This window comes from Leuciscus leuciscus (assembly GCF_965113295.1).
Source record: "Leuciscus leuciscus genome assembly, chromosome: 8".
Classification (NCBI taxonomy): Eukaryota; Metazoa; Chordata; class Actinopteri; order Cypriniformes; family Leuciscidae; genus Leuciscus; species Leuciscus leuciscus.
In genome coordinates this window covers 11,137,268-11,161,678 of record NC_138732.1, presented here as the reverse complement: position 1 = coordinate 11,161,678, position 24,411 = coordinate 11,137,268, and the positions used below count along the sequence as shown (strand labels likewise).

The following is a 24,411-nucleotide window of genomic DNA, read 5'->3' as shown; positions in this document are numbered from 1 at the left end:
TGTACTTAGTTTGTCACCCATGGCTTTTCCATTTTGGCTTTATTTGACAATTGTAATATGTAATTTCTTGTTCATCTGAGGCTGTATTTACCTTATTTTAAGACCTGCTAACAACCAGATGATTTTTATTATGTTCTGATATGTAAAACCATACAATTCTAGAGTGTGTCCTTTCTTTTTCACATGACTATAGAATAATTAATAATGTTCATTTATATACACCCAAATAACAACACATAGTCAAAAAATTGGGGGGTGATCTGGATAAGTCAGATTTTGACTAATATATATATATATATATATATATATATATATATATATATAGTCATCTTATTAAATTATTACTAAACAAATACTAAATTAAATAAATATTTTTTTTATTTAATGAAAAAATGAAAAAAAAAATATATTTATGGAGGGGGGGGATCTGGATAAGTTAGATTTTGACTAATATTTTTTTGTTGTATTTTTAGTCATCTTATTAAATTTTTACTAAACAAACACTAAATTAAATGTATAAAATAAATGTATGTTTCCTGTAGTAACATCCAAATTAATTAATTAATTAATTGTTTATATAAAAAATATTTTATTGTTTTAGAGAATAAAAGAGGGATTCGTCACTATTTTAATCTATCACATAGGATTTTAATAACATCTATGAAATTATGGCTACTATGCCTCCTATTCTCTTTTTAAAAACAGTAACATGCTAAACTAATCTAATGACTTTTGAAAACAATCTCAAAGTTGCTTAAAATCCTTGTGAACATAATTCCTTGTAAACATATATATAGTGACTTTTCAATACCTCACCCAGTCCTTGTTGCTATAAATCACCATAAAGTTAACTTACATACATGTTCAGTAAATAATACCACTGTAAACATTCAACCCTAAAGAACGATTCAGCTTCCTAGTTCATCTCAAGAACAACCATTAATCTGCTCCAACAGTGATGTTGTTAATCGATGGTGCTACAGTACTTGGTATTAATTCTGAGAAGGTGAAATGCAGCATAGCAGGAACATAACTCAGTTATGTTGTCTTTGCGTCACATGACCGTCTGGCCATGAAAAACTCAGCTTTTTCACAGCAGAGTGCAGCACGACCACCTCCCAAGCGTCGCTTCCCACGCCATCCAGACTCACCCTAGCACTTCATAGGCGCACACTTCAGCTCACCAAGCAACAGGGAGACTACTTTGTGCATGTGTACAGAGATGAATGTATGCATGTAAATGCATATACAATTGAGTTTGTCAATATGGATAATGTTATTATTACAGGGTGTTACACAGAAAGAGAAGCATGCACACATACACATCACAAAAACATAACAGAGAAATCAGCTGAGAAGCAGGTGTCACTGACAAAGCATCAACACCAAACTACGCTTTGCTAAGATCTGTCGCTTTCCAGATCCTTCTGCCACGCACTCTTAAGGAAACTCATTTTTCCTCTCCACAGCTGCTTTAATTCCTTTATTATTGGCGGCTGTGGTGTCAGACGTGCAGCGCTCAGAATAGACCTTCATAATCCCCCATATTCACAGCACACTCCAGGACCCGTTCAATGCACAGCTACACAATGCAACACAGACTGAAAGTTATGATGCCTCTCATACCAGAGCACTTTTGCGTCAACGCCTCTAGTGCTAAAGGTCACAATTGATTGAACTTTAGGTGATCAATTGGACATTAAATGTGAAGTGACAAGGTTTGGTCTCAAAAATATCATAAAAACAGTGCGTTTCTGTACTTCGAATCATCAGATCTGGCTCAAAATTATTTTTTATTTTTTTTTGGACATTGCTACACTTGCTCTTCAATTGGGAAAGTTAGCAACTTTTGGTTGCATGACAGATCATCACTTTTGCAAACTCTTGCATTTTTTTAATCTTACGGCATAGCATCCCCCTTTGAAATCAACAGACTTGCACTCTTCGGTACTTCAGTATGTAAAGTAGGCAAACTAAAACATGCTTTAGTCTTACAGTGTGAATCTGGCTTGACATGGGAAGATCATATTATCCTCCTCTGATTGCAGAGACACTATTTCCATAATTACTGTCAATTGCTAAAAAAAAAAGATCACTAATATCACTTTCAAATAGAGAAACACACAGAAAGATTTTGCGTTTTGTCCTCTGCATAAATCTAAGCAACAGGCAAACAAATTAAGTCAATACAAAGGCAAACTATTCATTGAGTGAGTCTGTTCACATATTCAAGGCCATTAAGCAATTGTGAAAGACTATGAGACTATGAGCTCCTAGATACAAAGATCTGTGAATATCTGAATTGTATGTGTTTCTTTTGAGGGAATTCACACATTGATGTGCATTAGTTAGTGTAGTTTATCAGAATGGTAATGGTAGTCAAGGATCCACAGTACTGTAAAAAAAGTTGACATTTTTAAGTACAATGAACTTGGATGTTTAAGTCATTTCAAATTAAATTACATTAAAAGGACTTTAAAAATGAGTTGAATCTTGTATAACATAAAAAAGTAGAAAATTGCTTAACTTGTTTTGATGAGTTAAAACAATGTAAAACATATGCTGTCATAACTTATAAATGTCATCCTACAACCAGTTTCATTGTCCATTTAAATGTAAAATGTGACCATTGTTTATATGATAAAATACATGTTATATAATCAATTATATGATTATCAATTCTGACAAAAATATCAAAATTTATATGATATACTTTATCAGATATCTATGACGGCAAATAAGGTGGAAAAATCAAGGTTGAAAATGATCAATTTAAATGGTAAAAGTTTTACAGTTTATTATTTTAAATTTTTTTATTAAAAAACTTATATTACATACATATATAGTGTTATATTAGTGCTGTCAATCAATTAAAAAAATAACTAGATTAATCACATTTCTTTTATGTTTTTAATATAAGTTTTTATAAGTTTTAATATTTTATAATGTAATAATTTCACAGTTAATCTCCAAATTAATTTAGAAACAACATAAAAAAAAAAAGATTTTGTGTTTAATGGCACTTATTATTGTTTAATATTTATTGTTAATTATTGTTTATTATTTAATGGCATTTATTGTTTAATGTTTTTATGAATGAAGGCCAGTATCAGATACTAATACAGCTACTGATGTCTCAATGAAATAGATTTTTTTTCCACATTAATTTAACATTACAGTGTAATTGAAAGCTATACATGTTTTAACATTTATTAGGCTTCAAAAATAAAAATTATATATATATATATATATATATATATATATATAACAACTTTAAATATAAGTGAACTTAAAACAATACTCACATAAACCCATAATAAATGTCATATTTACCTGTGCCCTGTGAAATACAGGAATTGAATAAAGTTATATAGACTGCATACAGCCTGCAACAGCACATACAAATAGTGCTAAAAATAAAATGCTTAAGAAAAGGTAAAAAAAAATTCCCATAATCAAACAGGAAGTATGGGCTAGACCATTTCTTTTTCTTTTTTTTCATTTAAATTAAAATCTGCTTCTGTATTCATTTCATAATCAAATATTAGTTATCTGTCCTTTTTTATTTGAATGTTAGCAAGCAGCTACTGTAAACGGGTTGTTATGAAGAACCAATATTTAATTGCACAATTGTTTATTTACATGTGAAACAGATATTTTTTCCCATATGGCTGACAAGAAATGAAACCAAAAGTTGTTGTTTTTTTGCATGTTGTTTTCCGTCTGAAATGAAGCATCTTATCTTTATCTATTTTTCAACAAAACAAAAACCCATAAACAGAAATCCTATATTTAAAGGCTGTATTGAAGGTGCAAAGTGTAAAAAAAAAGAAAATCTTATGAATGCATTAAAGGGCCAATAGTCGCTAACTGAAAAGGACTTTAGACAACAGATGTACTGACACGCAGCATGGGTTGAAAGCGTGCAATAGCTTAGCCATAAACACATTTTAAAAGTAGGAAAATACAGCTGAAACTTGACTAAGCCTTGTGCACGCAGAGAGCAATTGAAGAAAGGCTTGGAATCGATTTTCTATCTCCTGAATAGGTACATGACCAAATGGTGCTAATAACATCTCCTCTAGAAGAACTGCTTGGCAGAGCTGCAAAATGTCACTTGTAAGCATTCAATTGACAGCATGGTAAAATGCTCAAAAGCTCCCTAAGGCCCCGATCACATTTTTTGCAGTGAGAGGCGCCCATTTTCAATTGTTTTCCTATGGCAGTGAGCGTTCCCAACTCCGAGCGGAAAAAAACGTTCAATGGCATCGCGTTTTTTTCTACTGTCCAATCGAATGAATGGAGAGGCGGGCCTTCCGTTGTGGTGATGAAAACTACAGTTGCTTTTAACGCTCGGAGAGTGTGATGATGGAGGTTAAACTTGTGGTGCTCTCGCGGGTTACCAGGAGCTTAACGACTTCACGAACCATGACTACCACAATGTTAACAGAAAGTAAATAAAGTAAATAAAGGGCTGATTTGACATTTACTTGACTGACAGGACAGCTGTTTCGGTGGTTGCCTAGCAACATAAAAAAAACGCAGCGCACTGCTCGTTCTGTGTGATCGGGGCAGTGCTGTACGCCTTGCGTTTTCGAACCTGAAAAGCGCGTTTGGTGTGATCGGGCCTAAATCTCAAAGTTGCCTTTAAAGGAACATGCCAACTTTTTGGGACTTTAGATTATTCACCTTATCCCCCAGAGTTAGATAAGTCCATACCATAGACTGTAAAAAAATATGGACGTAGTGTCCGTGACGTCACCCGTAGGTTTCTGAAGAGCATTTTTGAAGCCTAAAGTAGGCGGAGCCGGCCGTCGCCATCTTGGCCTTGCGTCACTCCCGGATAACAGAAAATAGGCAAAGAGGCGGGGCGTGAGTGGAGCTGAGGAGCCTTGCTATGATTCTGTACTATTCTGCTAGTTGAAAATGTATTATGCAGTAACTTAATATTACTCTGAGAGTGTGTGTGTGACAGTGATTTATGTGCTTAACGTTACATGTCAGTCACTCTCTTTTTATAGTCTATGGTCCGTCAGCGCGGCATCGCTCAAGTTCGTAGAGAGCTTATTCAGTCCATTTTAAATTCTGATTTTGGCCGCCTCTCAAATGGGTTAAACCATAGATATATTGCCTATGAAGTTCAAGTAAATGCGCTAGAAAATCCACGCTCATTCATGGATGTGCATTTATTGCATGGACGGAGAAAGCGCCGACACCTGCAGGATTTCATCTGACGGTACATAAGCATATTATTATAATCTATCTGTTCCGTGAGAGCAGAACGAACAAGCCTTTATTGACGTTTTTAAATCTGAAAACTCCAAAAAGCAACGAAATTGTCAGACATCCATTAGTGCATGTTCACAGAGGAAAACAACTGAAATACTGCGCTGGTTGTTCTCTCGAACGATACTCGACGACAACGACGGAATCCTAAGCCGTGGGCGAAGTAATGGGTGTATTAAATTGTATGAAATAATCCCGGAAAAAAGCACAAAACACTGCAGAGATGGCAAGTTCAGCAGCTAAAATTTGCTGAGGTGAAGTGACGGCTAGTAACAACAGCAGACAAACAGCTAGCAATGACATCAGCGGGAATCCACCTGTCACTCAAGTGGCCACACCCTTAATTATGCAGAACTTTAAATATTAATCAACTAAACGGATGAGTTATAAAAAAATTCACCCCCCTCACAGTTGTTATGAAGGGCAAAATTAGCTGTATAGATCAAAGCCACATAGAGATCCAGGCTGTAAACATGTTTTTTTCTGCTGTAAAGTTGGTAATTTTAACATGGGGGAGATACAGATTTGACTCACTTCTGCAGCCAGCCCAAGCGGCCAGTCAATGAATTACAGTTTAACTCACTTCCGTGTTGGTTTCAAGAGAGAGACGGGGAGGTTGCCGCTTGGTCCATACATACCATTTTCATCTCCGTGCGTGCCGTAACTCTGTCTGACGCACCCACCGCTAGCCTAGCCTAGTATATATACGTTTTTTACGAAGTATACCTTGGTGATCCAGGAACGCCACCTTTGGCTCAACCTGGCGGACATGAGCAAGACCGATAAATATCGGTTCCTGGACTCTCCCAGGTTGGGTTATTCGGCGACGCAGTCGAGAGCTTCGCCCAACAGTTCTCGGTTACCCAGGCTTCAGGGGCATTTAGTTCACACGTGTTCTGGCGGACAATGCCCCTGTGCGATCGAGCCGGTCCCTCCAGCCGATATGAAGACCGGCTTCTACAGCCTGTACTTCATTGTACCCAAGAAAGGCAGTGGGTTACGACCAATCTTGGACCTGCGTGTCCTCAACCGGTCCCTTCACATGCTGCCGTTCAAGATGCTTACGCAGAAACGCATTTTCAAGTGCATCCGTCCCCAAGATTGGTTTACAGCGATCGACTTGAAGGAAGCATACTTTCATGTCTCAATTCTCCCTCGACACAGACTGTTTCTTCGCTTTGCATTCGAGGGGCGGGCATATCAGTACAAAGTCTTACCCTCCGGGCTCGCCCTGTCGCCCGGTGTCTTCACCTAAGTCGCGGAGGCGGCCATTGCTCCCATGTGCGAGCATGGTGTTCACATTCTCAACTACCCCGACGACTGGCTCATTCTGGCTCAGTTGAGAGAGCAGTTGTGCGAACACAGGGACATGGTGCTCAGTCACCTCAGCCACCTAGGGCCGACGAATGCCTAGAATTCGGCCCGTTCGTAACTCTCACGTGATCCTGAGACCCCGGCCCGGATACGTGCCCAAGGTTCCTACCACTCCGTTCCGGGACCAGGTGGTGAACCTGCAAATGCTGCCTTCGGAGGAAGCAGACCCATCCCTGGCTTTTCTCTGTCCCGTTCGCACTCTACGCCTATACGTGGACAGAACGCAAAGCCCCAGGACCTCAGACCAGCTCTACGTCTGTTACGGAGGCCAGCAGAAGGGAAAGACTGTCTCCAAGCAGAGGATGGCCCACTGGATAGTGGATGCTATCGCCTTGGCTTACGAAGCCCAAGACGTGCCTTGCCAGCTCGGGTTTAGAGCCCACTCCACTAGAAACGTCGCTTCTTCCTGGGCGCGCTTTCGCAGTGTTATCCAAGAGTTCCACTGTGTGGGTTATAACGGAACAGCAGTTCGAACTCCCTCTACGCAGGCCTTCCACCCCAGTCAGTTGGGGGTCTGAGAGTCTTGCATAGGGCCCTGGATGTGGCAGCAACCATGGCATTTTCCATAGGGAGCCCAATTACGTCGTCACTTCGGCGCAATGGCGAACGTGAGCGACTGAAAGGGAACGTCTCGGTTACATACGTAACCCTCGTTCCCTAAAAGAAACGTTACGTCCCGTCGCCACAGTTGCTGACCATCGCTGCACGGCCGTCACGATCTCAGCTCCTCAGCGAAAAACAAAGGTACGTACACCCGCTTCCAATGTTCGTTGGCTCATTCTGTAGACACTCCCTGAAGTGATAGGACTCCCTGAAGTGATTCCAATTAAGTCGTCACGTCAACGTAACGTCTCCCGTTGCCCCCTTCAGGGAACGAGGGTTACATACGTAACCGAGACGTTCAATGTGGCAGTTCATTACATGCAATAAGACCAGAGTTGTCCAAGTTACTCTGGAAATGTAATTAAATTACTGATTACTCCTTTTAAAAGTAATCAAGTTACTGTTCTGATTACTTTATTTCAAAATTGTAATTAGTTACATTACTAGTTACGTTACGTTATGTTTCTCTCTCCATGCTGAGTTTGCTTTCGTTGGTTTACCGGGTAGGTCTCGGGTAGATGACGTCGCGAACTCGCGTGTGCGACAGGCAGGCATCTGAAAAGCTATTTCTCTTTTTACAATCTAGATGATAAAACACTGCATTCTGTCAGCAATATAACACAGCTGTAACATATAGTAACTTGGGCTTGGAACTATAATCTAATTACTATTTTGGAAATTGTAACGCGTTACATTACTCCGTTACTAAAATAGCAATAAAATTACAGTAACGCGTTACTAAGTAATGCGTTACTGCCCAACACTGAATAAGACACATTATGTCGGACTCAGCTGGGCAGCCTGTGGACGATTATCCAAACAGTGAAATCCAAGCTGACCAGAGGCCTCTTGAGTCTTTGGGTTAACTAAGCATGTCTACCACATGGACCACTAGTTGTAATCACACTAAAAACTGCTAGAATTGGAATGAAATGCTTTAGAGACTAAAGGCTTTAGAAATACTGACATATTAGACAGTGCTGGGGCAATGGTACAACTACATAACACAAAAGGGACTGCAAAATTTACAGGTTAACATAAACACTAGCATGAAAAGGTGCTGATCAGGACTTACCTCTTGAGTGAAAGTCTGCAGCTAGTGAGCTAACAGGAGGCTTCTTCAAGGCGGCAGAACGGTACACAATGTGAGAACGGCCACCCTTCTCTTCCTCCTGCTCCATCACATGATGTCCCGTTTCCACTGGCTCAATGAAAAACTCCTCCTGCTCAGTTCTGATCATCCCTGCCTGTGAGAAGAAAAAAACAGATATATACAGTGTGCCAAACTTATATTATCATTACAATACCATAATATTTGATATGTTCTAGACATCTTGTGATAAATTGAGTGACACAGAGAATAAAGGACTCATGCCAGATGTTTGTTGGGTTGAATTCCTTGCTGATGAGAGGAAGACATTTCCAGTCTTTCTTTGTAGCCTTGAGAAAGTACTTAACTTGTCAACGCTAATTCTTTCCTTCATGCAAATAAGGGGCAATAAAACAGGCATTAACCCTATATGTTTGGTAACAAGCTTTTGATCAAAGGGCAGCATGCATTTGATCCAAAAATATAGTAAAAACAGTAAATCTTTGAAATATTATTATCATTCAAAATAACTGTTTTCTATTTTAATACATTTTAAAAGGTAATATATTCCTGTGGTGACAAAGCTGAATTTTCAACAAATTACTCCAGTCCTCAGTGTCACATCATCCTTCAGAAAGCAAACTTATATGCTGCTTTTGTGCTCAAAAAACTATATTGATTATATTGATAATCTATTATAAACAGTTGTTCTGCTTAATATTTTGTGGAAACCATGATACTTTTTTTTCAGGTTTCTTTCTTAAATAATTAGGCTACTCTATTCTTCTATGTGTGTTATATCTTGATTCTTTGCAGTTTTACACCACCATTTCCATTTTAGCACCTTCTTATTCCTAATAGCCTACTGCCCCACTGCACAATCCAGAACCCTCCTCCAGGCAAACTTTAACACATATCGCTGAAAACCTCTTTTCTGCTTTCAGACTCTAAAAGGTTTAGTGTACCCTTAGGCCCCGTTTCACCTGCTTTGAGACACATTACTCCCACCGATATCCACCCTAAGTCAGTCAAATCTCAATTTTACTTCCACACCTGATTTAGGATCATTTCTTCTAACACCAGCTGCATCTTAAACACATGGACATTTATAACAGGAGTGGCTCTGAATCAGCTGTGGCAGATATGAGGTAGAAACTGGATTTCAGGAGCACCCCAGAGAGTGATACGCTACAATGATTCCCAGAGGAGACGGATCGTCTGTCTCTTCTTATGGCTGGAGTACTGTTGCAGATGTGCATGGTGTGAACCACGCCATGGATTCGGCTGACGCTTGCAGCCACCTGCCATTAAAGCCCAGGCTTTTCCCACAAATGTCTTAGACTTTTTGCCTCTTTCATGCTTTTTCATGTACAAGTGTATTTTCACATCTAGATGATATCCGGATTATATTTTTTTTAAATAAAGACGACGACTTTAGTGACCACTGGGCACATATCTCATAGAAACCTTAGCAAAGATTGAGATACTAAGAAGTTTCTTTCCAATAGTTACTTAAGGTTGTCTAAAGCAGTGGTTCCGGGGGGTCGCGAGATGATTTCTTTAAAAAAAAGTGGAAAAAATATATAGGCCCTATATATTTTTGTTGCAATTAATTTAACCCTTTCGCACGTACGATCACACCGGGTAGATTTTCTGTTTGGCGAGTAAATCTCAAAAGGCTATCCGCCACAGCGGGTGAATGTTCATACCAAAATATGAAATTTTCAGCGCGCACGTGCTCTTCTGCCTCTAAGAACGAGCAGAGAGAGAGAGAGCGAGAGCCCCGGCCGCGCGCGCGCACTCACTATTCAGAGCGGCCCAGCGTCAAGCTTCCCCATACTTTTTGACAAGCGTCCTTGACAGGACGGCCAGAGCTTCTTTGCAGCTCAAGTCGGCGGCGGTGTGTACACATTTAACGCTCTATCTGTTGACAGCGCTGAGGAAAAAGCTCTCGCCACTGGAAGAAGCGGTCGCCGCCCATTTGTGTCCTGCTGTCAGTTGGAAGGCTGCGCACCCATCTAAGCCGTGCAGAACGTCTTCAGCACTAGCGGATCGTGCATACTCCGCCGCTGGCCAGGCTGCTTCTGCTTTACACACCATGGCCGTTCTTTTCTCGAGAAAAGGAGTTTTCCCATAGCGTTCGCAACGCAATACTTGTTCCCTTATCTTTCAGGGAACCGAGGTTAAGTTCTGCCTTCCCTTCCACATGAGTCAGGTAACAAAACTGACAAAAAAAAAAATTTTTATTTCACCCCAATGATAGTAATATTTCATATATTTCTCACATTTTGATCAATATATATATATATATATATATATATATATATATATATATATATATATCGATTTTTTTAATTATACATTTCAAATTTTGCTCTGGACATTTTTTTACGTTTGTATTCAACATAATAGGCCTACCTTATTATCTCAATTAAAAGTACTGAAATGAATGTATATGTGACAAAAAAAAGGCTGTTTATTATTTTGGCCGGTAAAAAAAATATGCTTGGCTGGTGGATTTTTTCATCTACCAGTCCCCGTGGCAGGTGAGCCAAAAAGTTAATTTCGGACCCCGGGGTGGGGGAGGTGCGGGGTCGCGGGGCAGCAGCGCATTTATCATGGGGGTCGCGGGCTAAAAAGTTTGGGAACCCCTGGTCTAAAGCTCCTAAAGTTGTCTACTTGTGTGCCATTTGATTTTAAAACAATACAGTCAATAGAAATTATGTTCAGTACTATATAAAAATAAATAGCCAGCAATAACTGATTAAATTGATAGCCGATCATGAAAAATAACTGACAATGAATTTCATTATCGATTAGTCGGGTCTTTGCACTGTGCGCGAAAAACCAACGCCAGTGTTTCATATAAAGTGCACTTTAAAGTATTGAAAATGGACAAAATGCATATGAATAATGGAGGAGGTAACAAAGTGAGATGCTGCAGGAAAAGTACACGACCCGACATGACCTCTCTCGACATAAGAATGTTTCATATAAAGAAACAAACAAACTCATATAGTTCAATAAGTTCGTTTAATGCATTTAAAACATGTTTTCTCCAGTACATAATTTTCATTTTACGGCCACGTCCTTATCTGTAAATGTTATAAATTCATGCAACTATTGATATTTAGCAATAGTCATTGGTTGACCGAACATGAACCAATGTTGCTAGGTTTTGCTAGAGAAATAAGCAACCCAGACTGAAAAAACAAGCCCAAACTAAGTGACCCCTGGTTTTGGGTGGAAGTGCATACGCACATTCCTGCAATACTTTTTTCAAAAAAGTCCTCCAACTCTCCTGGCATGTTATTCAAGGACCAAATAACCAACTCAACACATCATAAATTAACTTAAAAACGTTAATTTTATTGTCCACAAATCTCATAAAACAGGTAAACTCATGCCACTTTATAATCTAAATTAGATTCTACAAATGTGTGTGTATTGATGGCTATGATTTTATTATTTAAAAAAAAAAGTCTTACCATTACATCAAAGCAGGTTGTAATGGCAAAAAGATGCTGAATCAATTTGAGATCAGATGAGGTCAGACTTCAGATGTCAAAATGGACTAGTAAAAAAAGTTACAGTCAGTTAGTGGGTTTGTGGCCCAAAAAAAGCAAACCGTGATCACCCAAATCTATAAGTGACTTCTTGAGAAAAAACAAAAACATGTTTGGAACATGTATTTTTTTTAAATATGTAGGCAATAAGGTATGAGAGGCTGTGCTGTATTGTGAATAAGTCACGGCTGAAGTGCGTTGTTAGCAACCTGCAACCCCTTTAGCCGTGACTTACTCACAATACAGCACTAGCCTCGAGTACCTTATTGCTTTTATAAAACGGTTACCACACAATACAAATATTAAAGCCAACTTTAAAAAATATGTATCAATGCAACTTTCATGAAGTAAAATCACTAAAAGCATTCCTTCCGCTGGAAAAAATTGTCCCTTATCGTAAACAGCAACATAAGTTACATTATTTCGCCATTAGATGGAGGCAAATACTGTCTTTATGAACGAGTCAGTCAGTAGAGAAGACTTTTATATTGAAAGGACTGAAACTTGTGAACACGGATAAGCAAGACGCAACTGACAAATGACTAACATTTCAGCACGAGAAAACTGTTAAAAGGACAAGATATCGCTGCGGACATTCAAACAAATTTTTTATTACGAATATAGGACTGACCTGAAGGAAAATGCTATATCCACAAATGCAGGTACACTTGCTTACTCGATCTCTCACATTACTCCACTCTATAAGCTTAAATGAACAATGAGTGATTACTATGGGTGTTGTGTAGTGATACATAGAACCGTTGGGTGAAGCGGTCATAACCGTGTTTTATCGTGAATAAAACGCAGCTATTGACCAATCAGAATCAAGGACTGGAACTAACCGTTTTATAAAATAAAATAAATATATTTGATATAATATATATTGAATTTCAATTTATATATTTAATATTATAGATTACATTTTATATAAAAATCATATTTTATTTTTTGAGTATAGTACTGTATATCTCAGACATTTCAGATTATGTGACAGTTTGATTGTAATTAATTCTGATAATCATTGATTCAGTTCTCATTTATGGCTGGATTTAGCCTGTTACTCACTGCAATCAGATGTTGTGAGACAATTCTCCCAACTGTCACACAACACAGGCCGTAATCCTTTGGTAGCTAATTGGCCAGTGTGTGTGGTTTGTGGATCAGTAGCTTAGGATAAGTGCATGTCAGCTGTAGCTTTTACACGGGCCACTGCAAATGACGGTTTCTTGACATGATTCACAACGAAAGGAGACTGAGGAGGGAGCCGTCACCGCCCAAGCTGAGCACAGTTGGAGTTTACTGTGCAAAAACATACTAAAAGATCCATATGTCAGCCTGAGTTATGTAAGCCATCTCAGAAGGGCATCTACCCTGGATGACCTTCTCTTCGGTGAGAGGGAGAAGAGGAGAAGGAAAGAGACAGAGAGCGGAAAAGGAAGGGAGAGGAAGGAAAGGTAGAAAGTAGAAGCAGGAAGGCCAGAGGGCAAGATGTATCTTGTCAGAAGGGTGAAAGAGTAGCACCTGATGCTAGTGACAGGAGAGTGAAAGATAAAAATGTCAAGCGGAGGTGCTAACACGCAGTGTCAGGTAATCTTTCTTTCTCTCTCTCGCTCCATACGCTCTCTAGCTCCTTGCTCCGAAACAAGCATTCGTAAAATTGCCAGTCACTCTCCTTAATTCCATCTGTCTGTTTAGACAACTGGTAATTGCCAGTCCTGCTGACTGCATCTATGCAGCATCCATAAGGGAAATCTCACATCACACACACATGAGCATAAATTCATGCCCCAGGCATGCTCCGAATGCACGCTGTCATTGTTTGTCCTCTCACCTTGACATCTTAGACAGGAATGGCTGAATGATCTGGTGGTGAGCATGCACTGAGAATAACATGATCATATTAGTGTTGCATGAGTTTTTGTGCATAAATCTGTTGCATAAATTTAGCTGTGATAAGTGTGTGGTTACCATAAAAAAAAGTGTCATATTTTATATTTAAAATTAAACAACATTTATATTACATTATAAAATGTTAAATAGTATACATTTATTATATTAACATATATTTAATAAATAGGTTTAACATAATAATTTTGAATACACACTAATAGTCAAAAGTTATAACAAAATAATTATATATTTTTTTAATGTATTTGAAAGAAGTGTCCTATGCTCACCAAGGCTACATTTGTTTGAGCAAAATGACTGTAAAAACAGTAATATTGTGAATTTGTCAGTTCCCACCTCCTTCTTCACTGAGCCTTGAACATTGTTACATTGGTGCCGAAACCCAGGAGGAAGGAGGGACACGCTGTCATAGATCCCTCACTTCTGTGGGGAAGTTGCTGTGACAGAGTTGGATTGAGCAGAATCTGCCACCAAGGACGCTCGAGGCAGTGCCACTGAATGCTCGGCGAGGGGAAGGATATACTCGCCTCCGTCCACCAAAGCATGGAGGGACAGCTGCCATCGGGTTGAAGGAGGTGTCGCCCGTTTGCAGACTATAGGGCCTGCATCAAGCCAACAGCATGGGGAGGAGCAGGTGCCGTGGGAACGGGGCATCGCTGCCGGACGCCGATGAGGATGAGCCATCACCAGCCATCAGGGGACAGGGGGACAATAAGTCTGTCCACCTGAGGCATCCAGTGCCACCGCCAGGCATGGCGAAGAAGCTCTCCCAGCTGGTTGAGGAAAGAGCAACTGTGCATTTTGGGAACCGGATCAAGAAAAAAAAATTCTCGCTCCATTCTCTCGTCTCTGTCTCTCCTCATCAGGCCTGCGAAGGGCGATGGGGGTATGTGGCAAGCGCGGCGGGGCCGAGACAGTGGAAACGGAGTGAGGCCGTTGGCGCGAGTGCTAATGAGCGCGCCACACTGGTCTCGAGACACACGGAGGAGCTCTGGAAGGATAAGAGGAGGAGTGACGACCAGAGAGGACCAGGCTGGGACTTTATGTTGTTGTTTTGTTTAGTTTAAGCGGCAGTTGTCCATGAGGGGCTGCCGCTTTACTTTCATTTTGTCGTTTATGTTTATTACTATTAAAGTTACGTTAATTGTTTCCCAGTTCATGTCTTCTCCTTCCCTTGGCCTTGAGCATCATTACAATGGTAATAAGAAATGTTTATTGAGCCGCAGATCAGCATATATAAAGATTTCAGAAGAATCATGTGATCTAAATGGGTCTTTGTGCATGAAAATATAGATTCTTGAAAAATTGTGAATGGAAATTGTCCTAATCTTTAAAACATATGAGACTTGAAACAATGTACACAAAAACAAATTAAATATGGCTAGGGCAACATACACAAACAATTATGGTCCTGCACTGTCAGTGCTGTGAGTTATGACTGAGACTTCTGTGCCAGGTATAATGAAGGCCTACGGATGGACTGACTGTGATGTACTGTACTTATATTATAAATCAAGTTTTGATCTGCCCATTTAGAAACTCAGGTGATGCAGCTCAGAGAACCTGTCAAAGTTCAGAGAGACAAACTATTGATCAAAAAGAGATCCAAAGAGATGCCAGTTTTATGGAACAGAGTCTGGAATTCAGCTGCATTTCTGAGAAACTCTGAGAGAAGGCGTACTGTCTCTGTTTGTGTCTCACTCTCGGTTCATCCCTTCATCTCTAGGCCTTGCTGATGGATCTACACTGTGGCTCCTGCTCTGGAATACCAAACAGAGGAAGTGCAGCGCGCACTGTGAGGGAGGAAAGATGACGCGAGGGACTCTGAGACACGGACGTATCGATCGTTGAAGGGAGAGGCAAGGAAGGGATAGGGGACTGGACAAGTCTGTGCTGTCCCTTCAGCTCTCAGAGGAGATGCTGAATAAAACATCAGAGGCCTGCTGGAGTCGAAAGAACACTGTGTTCACTTCCAAGACGGGATTTAGGAAACGAAGACAGAGCGGGCAGGTAGAAACAGACCAAGGGCTAAAATGGCTGCTCATCTTGGGTCTTCTCTGTTTGCTCATTTATTCAAGTTCAGTGGATGAGTGCAAAGCAATTTAGAAGAAAGCCAAGAGGTCTGTCAGGATGGATAGAGAGCCAAACCCTAGAAGTGGAAGACAGTCTTTTAGCTTGGTTCATGACTTTTGATACGAGAAAAAGAGCCTTCACGCTCATATCACAAGGCCAATGATCAGCTGTTTTGTTCAAGGACAAATTATTTCCCTGCTCAGAATCAGGCACCAGCCCTTTCCTGCTGCAATTGTGAGATCCAAATAATGTACAAATAGAAAGAAACTACTTTAGTATAATTAAGTCATGATGCAATAGTATTGTGATTTTTTCAGTTTTTCAGGATTTTTTGCTTTGTATATAGTTATTCAAAACTATATACTGTATAAAGTAATATATACTCACATGTTTGGTGTTTAAATGTTTTGACAGATGTCACTTAAGCTCACTAAGGCTGCCATTATTTGATTAAAAATACAGTAAAACAGTACAGTAATATTGTCAAAAATCATTACAATGTAAAATAACAGTGTTTATGTCAAAATGTAGGCTAATATATTCCTGTAATGGCAAAGCAAAATTTTCAGCAGCCAGCAGTCTTCAGTGTTACATGATCCTTCAGAGATCATTCTAATATGCTGATTTGGTGCTTAAGAAACATTTATTATTATTATATTACATATATTCCTGCAGGAAAGTCCATTGATCATCAAACTTCAGTCTCCGCACAGAGGGCATCACCAACTTTGCCAAAATGGCTTGATACTAGGCATGTGCCGGTATCAAATTTTCATGCTGCGATTAATTGATTGAGCTTTTACACGGTATACGGTATTATCACGATATTTTAATTGCTCAAAAGAAACAGATGGATTGGAAAAGAAAAGAAAAAAAAACAACTTGCATCACAATAGGTGTAATTGTGATTGTCAAAACATTTGGTAACTAAACGAATTTTACACAATTTTCACGATTTCAATTCAATTCTTGGGATTTGATTTCAATTTTGATTCAATATTGACTCTTTGGATAAATATTAGGTAGGCTACAGTAGATAGCCTACATGTTAATTTTTCTCAAGAAAAATATATCTCACATAATGCTGTAAACATCCAGAGAGCCCTGTCAGCTGGTATTATTAAAGGTTAAAAATTAACAAATTAAATAAAATATAATTTGGTTTTCATTATAATAACAATTATGACACAAGTAAAAATATCATACAAATGTAATATAGTGCACATATTTAGCAAAATACTCCTCTCTATAGCAATTTTTTCTAGTCAGCTAACGTGTTGGTCATTAAATGGCTTTCCTGAGGTAAATGTAACGTTCTGTGACATAATTGTTCACCTGCAGTTTTATTGACATTTCCGTGGCTGAAAAACACTGACTGATCGAGGCATAAATACCTTTCGGTAAGTTGTACTGTATCTTTAAATAAGAGGTACACAGATGATCAGTTTACTTGAGCTGAGGCGCTACAGCGATCGGTCACGTCACATTTACAAGCACCAAAACGGTATTGCTCCGTGATTTTTCTCAGCGTGAGAAAATGGATGTGTGGCGCGAGAGCGTGTGAAAAGTGTCGATTGCGTGAGTCTCACGCTGAATGCGTAGAGTTGACAGCCCTGCTTTTAGGGGGGATAAATCGTCGGCAGCGTTCCTCCTTCCGCCATGCTTCTTCTCCATGTGAGGATTCTTACATTAGACTAGAGTGCACACTGCGCCGCATGCACACAGTGCTTCTACATGTGGGGATTGTTTACATCAGAGTGCGCACTTGTTTCACGCAGCATATACGCAGTGTTTGTTTAAGCGGTTGATGGAAAATAAGCTAAAGCGCATTCTATAAATATAAATTCTGATCTATTATTTTTCACGGTATTGTCACGTGTTCAAAGTGCTGTTCGGTTACAAATAGGGATGCATTTAATGTTAATGTTGTACTTTATTCATTTTATGTGAGTCAATGTGATTCGATGTTCAAGTTCAATATGGAACAAGGCTCCACCCCTTGGGGAGTTAAGGGGGGGAAACCTGGGATATAGGGGGAGTGGAGCGCCTCGCGGGTTCAAGTGCGGTTCTCTAATAAGTCGGGTGTGTACGGCGTGGGCTGTGGCCGACAACAGCCTCTAATAAACACCCTTTGTTAAGTGAAAACGTCTCGTCCTTACCTGTGAACGCTACAACTGGTGTCAGAAGTAAAAAGAATTGAAAACAGCTGGAGGTTAAACCGCTGATTTGAGCCCTGATTGAGCGTGCATTGGCCAAGCAGCTGCTATCTTCCGCTGGTGAGAATGGATAATCCAGTTCGTATTAATATGGAAGAAGATGACGGCTATGCTGGAGCTAGGTCGGCGAATATGTTGGGTGTGCACAACGCGCCAGTCTCCAGTCATATCAAGGCAGAAACTTTGAGTCCAAGGTATTCTCTTTCATGTGTGAGCGTTTGGGAATCAACAAGACCCGCACCACCCCACTCCATCCTCAAAGCGACGGGCTCGTGGAGCGATTCAACAGGACACTAGCTGAACAGTTGTCCATTTTAACATCAACTCATCAGCACGATTGGGACACCCATCTGCCACTGGTCTTAATGGCATGTCGCTCTGCTATTCAGGACTCTACCTCATGCACTCCGGCCCTGCTCATGTTGGGTAGGGAGATTAGAACCCCTGCAGAGTTGGCCTTTGGGCGACCCCCTGATGCCCCTCCTGTTCCTGCTGGACCTGAATATGCTAGACAGCTCCAGGACCGCTTGGACTCTGCCCATGCATATGCCAGGAGGCACCTGGTGACCTCAGGGGTGCGGCAAAAAAGAGCGTATGACCTGCATGCTCGGGGTTGCAACTTTGGGGTCGGAGAGCTAGTTTGGGTTTACAGCCCAGTTAGGAAGAGAGGATGGTGCCCTAAGCTGGACAGCCACTGAGTGGGACCATGCCTGATATTGGACAAGCTGGGGGAGGTGGTGTATCGGGTGCAGTTGCCTCCACGGGGGCGCAAAGTGGTACTGCATCGTGATAGGCTGGCCCCTTACCGGGGCACCGCGATACCAGAGGGTGTTCCTGCACACAACAGTGAGACTCAAAGGGGGACTGAGGGGGTAATTGGACCAGCTGATATGGCCAGTAGTGGCCAGCAGGTGACACCGCTACCCGACATCCCTCAGGGTGATCATTCACAGGGCTCAGAGGAAGCGGCACCTGAAATCCAAAATCACATTCCCCTCAGGGGGCGTCCTAGGAGGGAGCAGAGAACCCCAGTCAGATTTAGAGACTTTGTCCTCGGGGTCGAGGACTTCAGTTAGTGTAACGTGTTCAAAGTGCTGTTCGGTTACAAATAAAAATGCAGTCTGTAAGAATGACTAGTGGTAGAAATAGGTACTGCAGTTCAAATTCAAAATATCGGAGATCGTCGTTTCCCCCGCCCCCTCCTCCTCAGACTTGATGCTCACGCGGGTTACCAGTTTGAGGACACGCCACAGAAACGAGCGCAACTGACAATGAAAGCCAAGGAGAATTACGACTTACTTATGACTTATCAAGTTGATGAGTTGATTTATCCGCGTTTTAATATGCTCTCGTTCATAGAGATTTTTAGATGGTGGATACAGAGGCTTTTTAGGTAGGGTAGAATCTGCAATCTCTGACCCAGTTTGTTTGCTGGCAGCAATGGCTGCAATATGCTGTGCTTCCTGCCAACTGGCATCCCGGGGTGTCGAAATACTATTGGGTGAAATGGCGGTGGGCGAGATCACACAGACCAAAACAAAAACAGACATTCCAACACGGAACGCACATTTCAAAGTAGAATTACTGGCTGTAGAAGAGTTTTTCAGAGAAACGAGTATGTGAACTCGCCAAACGCCAAAGAACTTTATATCATAATATTTGGTTGCTGGGCTGTTAATAAATGTATACTTGTTACGGTATTTTGCCTCCCGAGTCTTTCTGGTAGAACTGTTATAGATGCAATTTTTACAGGGGGGTTGAACTGTTTGATTGCAACTGTATATACAGTATATACCCTGTATATATATACTGTATATATATATATATATATATATATATATATACACACTCCAAACTTTCTTAATATATCAGATGTATAATAATATACAGTATAATGGTATAACTATAGATCTATAGGGGCACTTACCCTATCATCCTGTCCTTGGTGTTATTAAATAAATGTTTTGTTATCAAATACATTTTGAGTGTGTGTTATTCATTATGTTCTTTATATCAAGACAAATAACTGCTTCTAATGTAGCTTTAATACAAGTAGCCTATTGTACTCTTACAGCTGTCATACAATGACATTTCGCAGAAAGCAAAGTGAAAATGTCTTTATATCACCAAATCTAATGCTGCAGATAGACTGTGAAAAAAATGTCCAGAGCAATTTGTGCAAATATAGTACAGTGCAGTAAGAAAACTAGCTTTGTGACATAAACTGTTATTAGATAAATATCTGTGGTCTGCAGCATACAAGCTGCTCACTTGATGCCTTATTTGATAGAAATGTGTTTCTTCTTAATGAAATAGGCAGTTAGCATTTGCACAAGGTGTAAAATATTTTTTGAAAGATGTAACAGGATGGTTTCCATGGCACCGCCTGTGTATTTCAAGGTGAGCAGGACCTAAAAAAAGACTAACCGTGACTTTGAGCAGTGGGGAGGCTGCCAGTTAGTGGCACATCACTATGACACATTAGATAAGACAACTTTCTGTATCACAATGAAAAATACTGAAAAAATTAGAGGGGATACAATCCAGAACATATTGCAACTTTTACACTGCGATCTCAGAAGTGTATATTACTAAAAACAGCAAAAAAATAAATAATAATAAAGCGATATGCCACATGAGACCTTGCATTGTTGCAGGGATTTTACCACTTTTAATTTGCAAAGCGAATCCCTTTTTAATCCCTGTAAAATCACTGTAATGTAAGGTCTTGCAGGGCCAAACATTGACCCCTGATGGACCCCTTTGAACGTGCCTTAACCAATACGATTTTCAAGCCGCAAATATCCATTTTATAATACATGTTTTAATTTTAACTTTATAACTTATCCTTATGATGTACCTAAGGTCTAATAGTCCACAAATCATCCCTGCCCTTAAATCCCATCTCATGCATTTTGTAAGAGCTTATAGAGGCTTTATACTAAATGTTGTTAAGAAACCGTGACCTGGGATTCAATAGCAATCAATTGGAAAAATGTTGTGTTCAGCTTTAAGGTCTAATCCTGTTCTATCATATCTCTCTCAGCCTGTCAGAGACCATCTGATTTAAGACTGTCCCTGACCTTATGGCGACAGCATAAGGGGAGAGAAGGCAGCACTGTGGAAGACTGAGAATTAATTTAGAGGTTTGAATACAGTTAGCTGTATGACTGCTGTAATTATCTAGTGTGAGAGAACGATGCTTTGTGCATTCACTCACACACGGGAATGAAATAATTCAGTAGGTGCACACTGATTCACCTTGATTTTCAGACACAATAACAAACAATGAAGTTGAATAACAGATGAGCTGCAATTTGAAAAACACTTTAAATTCTTCAGGGAATTGAAGGACCAAATTCCTTCTGAGCTTAAAATAAAACTGTAAAAATTTAATAAAATTGCAATGTTTATTTTTGTTTTCCAGTACACTATCTGAACAAGACAAATTCATTTGAAAAGCAAAACTGCAAGTTGAAACTTTAAGGAGATATGTATTGTTTTATTTTGTAAATCATTTATAATCGTTATTTTTTAATATGTGTATACCTTACTGAGAAATTATTTCTTGTATGCAAACTATGCATAAAAAAAATCATAAATTTAACAAATTTCTATGCATCAATAGGGTGAGGTTTGTGCTTTAAATCTAATACACATAATATATCATATAAATAAACATCCATATTAAATATTATTTGTATACACTGTGTGTGTGTGTGTGTGTGTGTGTGTGTGTGTGTGCGTGCGTGCGTGCGTGCATACATATATGTAGTGAATTTTAAGTAGTATTATATAATACTACACAAAATTCACTATACTGTATATAAATATATGTGTGAAAATATATATTAAGTAAACTTAAATCTAATATATATATAATATAAGTTCACATACATTTTTTTTTATATTTTTTTATATAGCATGTTAACTAGCCTTACCACCATGCTGGTCTAAGCTGGTCTTTTCTGCTGCTGTCCTAAAGTAACTCCGTATGCAGTGTAATCACGTGAATTTAGGAAGCCGTATCCATATCTGTCTTAGGATAGTAAGTGTGTGTGTGTGTGTGTGTGTGTGTGTGTGTGTGTGTGTGTGTGTGTGTGTGTGTGTGTGTGTGTGTGTGTGTGTGTGTGTGTGTGTGTGTGTGTGTGTGTCTTTATACGTCTGCCCTAGTTTTGCCAACACAATCACACACTCTCCCGGTCCTTTTATTCAAACAAACTCATAAATTCTCAGTGGCAGATGTCAGGCCGATTTACACTGTAAGAGACTTAGTGATGCAACCTCGTGCCTATCCCAGCATCCCTCTCATTACACTGAGTGTTCACTGAGAGACGCACATTCCACGGTGTATGTCAAACTGTTGCAGACTAGATGCATGTGTTACTCTAACAGTGCTGTTTCTGCTTATGTTGCCTTTAAAATTTGATTGGAATTTTGATCCTTCACCACCTCTGTGTGACAACAGCTCATTTGAATCACATTCAATTACCATCACTAGCCCTATTAAAATCAATTTTGTAGTTGTATATCGTCCCCCAGATCAGCTTGGCAGTTTCTTGGAGGAGCTTGATGTGCTACTCTCAACCTTCACTGAGGATGGTACTTCTCTCATAGTTCTTGGAGACTTCAACATACACCTAGAAAAACCTCAGGCTGCTGATTTCCACACTCTGCTTGCCTCATTCGACCTCAAACGACTATCTATCAGATAAAAAATTGGACCTTATTTACATGCGCTACTGCTCCACTGACCATACACTGGTCACTCCACTGCACACCTCAGATCACTTCCTCCTCACTCTCAACCTCAACCTGCCTCAGAACACAACACACACTCCTCCACAGGTCACCTTTCGGCGAAACCTACGCTCACTCTCACCCTCTCGCCTATCCTCTTTGGTCTCATCCACACTTCCTCCACCTGATCAGCTCTCAAGACTAGATACTAACAGTGCAACTGATACTATTTTCTCCACTTTAACATCGTGCTTGGCCAACTTCTGCCCCCTTTCCTCCAGGCCAGCCCGCGCCACACCCTCTGCCCCCTGGTTATCTGATGTTCTCTGTGAACATCGTTCTAAACTCAGGGGTGCAGAGAGGAAGTGGCGCAAATCGAAAGATCCTACTGACCTCGGTCTTTTTCAATCCCTCCTCTCTTCCTTCTCTACTAATATCTCTACTGCTAAAATGACTTATCACAACAAAATTAACAATTCTTCTGACTCTCGCATGCTTTTCAAAACCTTCTCCTCTCTTCTCAACCCCCCTCCTCCTCCTCCTCCTCCTTCATCAACCCTAACAGCTGACGATTTTGCCACATTCTTCATAAATAAAACAAGCACCATCAGCGGCCAATTTACCAATCCACAAACTGACACACACATTTTACCAGCTAACACACACATTCTACCCTCCTTCTCTCTACTTTCAGAGACAGAAGTCTCCAAACTCCTCCTTTCCAATCGCCCTACCACCTGTCCACTTGATCCTATTCCCACTAACCTACTTCAAGCCATTTCATCCTCAGTTGTACCCGCACTCATGCACATCATAAACACCTCTCTTCACACTGGTACCTTTCCCACAGCATTTAAGCAGGCTCAGGTAACCCCACTGCTTAAGAAACCCACTCTAAATCCAGCACATCTGGAAAATTACAGACCGGTATCTCTTCTTCCATTCGTCGCGAAAACACTTGAACGAGTTGTTTTCAACCAGATCTCTTCCTTCCTTACACAGAACAACCTCTTGGACAACAATCAGTCTGGTTTCAAAAGCAGACACTCAACTTAGACTGCCCTGCTCTCAGTAATTGAAGCTCTGAGACTGGCAAGAGCAGCTTCCAAAATTCTCATCCAGCTGGATCTGTCTGCTGCCTTTGACACAGTTAACCACCAGATCCTCCTGTCAATCCAAAGATGAAGGGCATCTCAGGAACCGCACTCCAATGGTTCAAGTCTTACCTCTCAGGTAGGTCCTTTAGGGTGTCGTGGAGGGGTGTGGTGTCTAAGACCCAACATCTAGCACCACTTATCTTCTCCATCTACATGACATCACTAGGATCTGTGATTCAGAAACATGGTTTTTCCTATCACTGCTACGCTGATGACACACAACTCTACCTCTCATTCCAGCCTGACGATCCGACGGTAGCTGATCGTATCTCAGCCTGCCTGACAGAGCTACTTGTGGTCCCGGCCAACCCAACACTTCATCACAACTTAACCATTCAGCTAGGCTCGTCATCCATAACTCCATCAAGGTCAGCCAGGAACCTTGGAGTTGTAGTTGA

At 40.2% G+C, this 24,411-nt stretch overlaps 1 protein-coding gene across 3 annotated transcripts in view; it reads right to left on the bottom strand.

Annotated features, from left to right (window-relative positions):
* The window catches only part of LOC309504644 (A disintegrin and metalloproteinase with thrombospondin motifs 2), a 178,599-nt gene that overhangs the window by 95,736 nt on the left and 58,452 nt on the right, over positions 1-24,411 (bottom strand). For all 3 annotated transcript variants that reach the window (XM_082177845.1, XM_082177847.1, XM_082177846.1), the window contains exon 3: positions 8,339-8,510. In XM_082177845.1, coding sequence (XP_082033971.1) covers positions 8,339-8,510 — 172 coding nt within the window. The remainder of the gene's footprint in view (positions 1-8,338; positions 8,511-24,411) is intronic.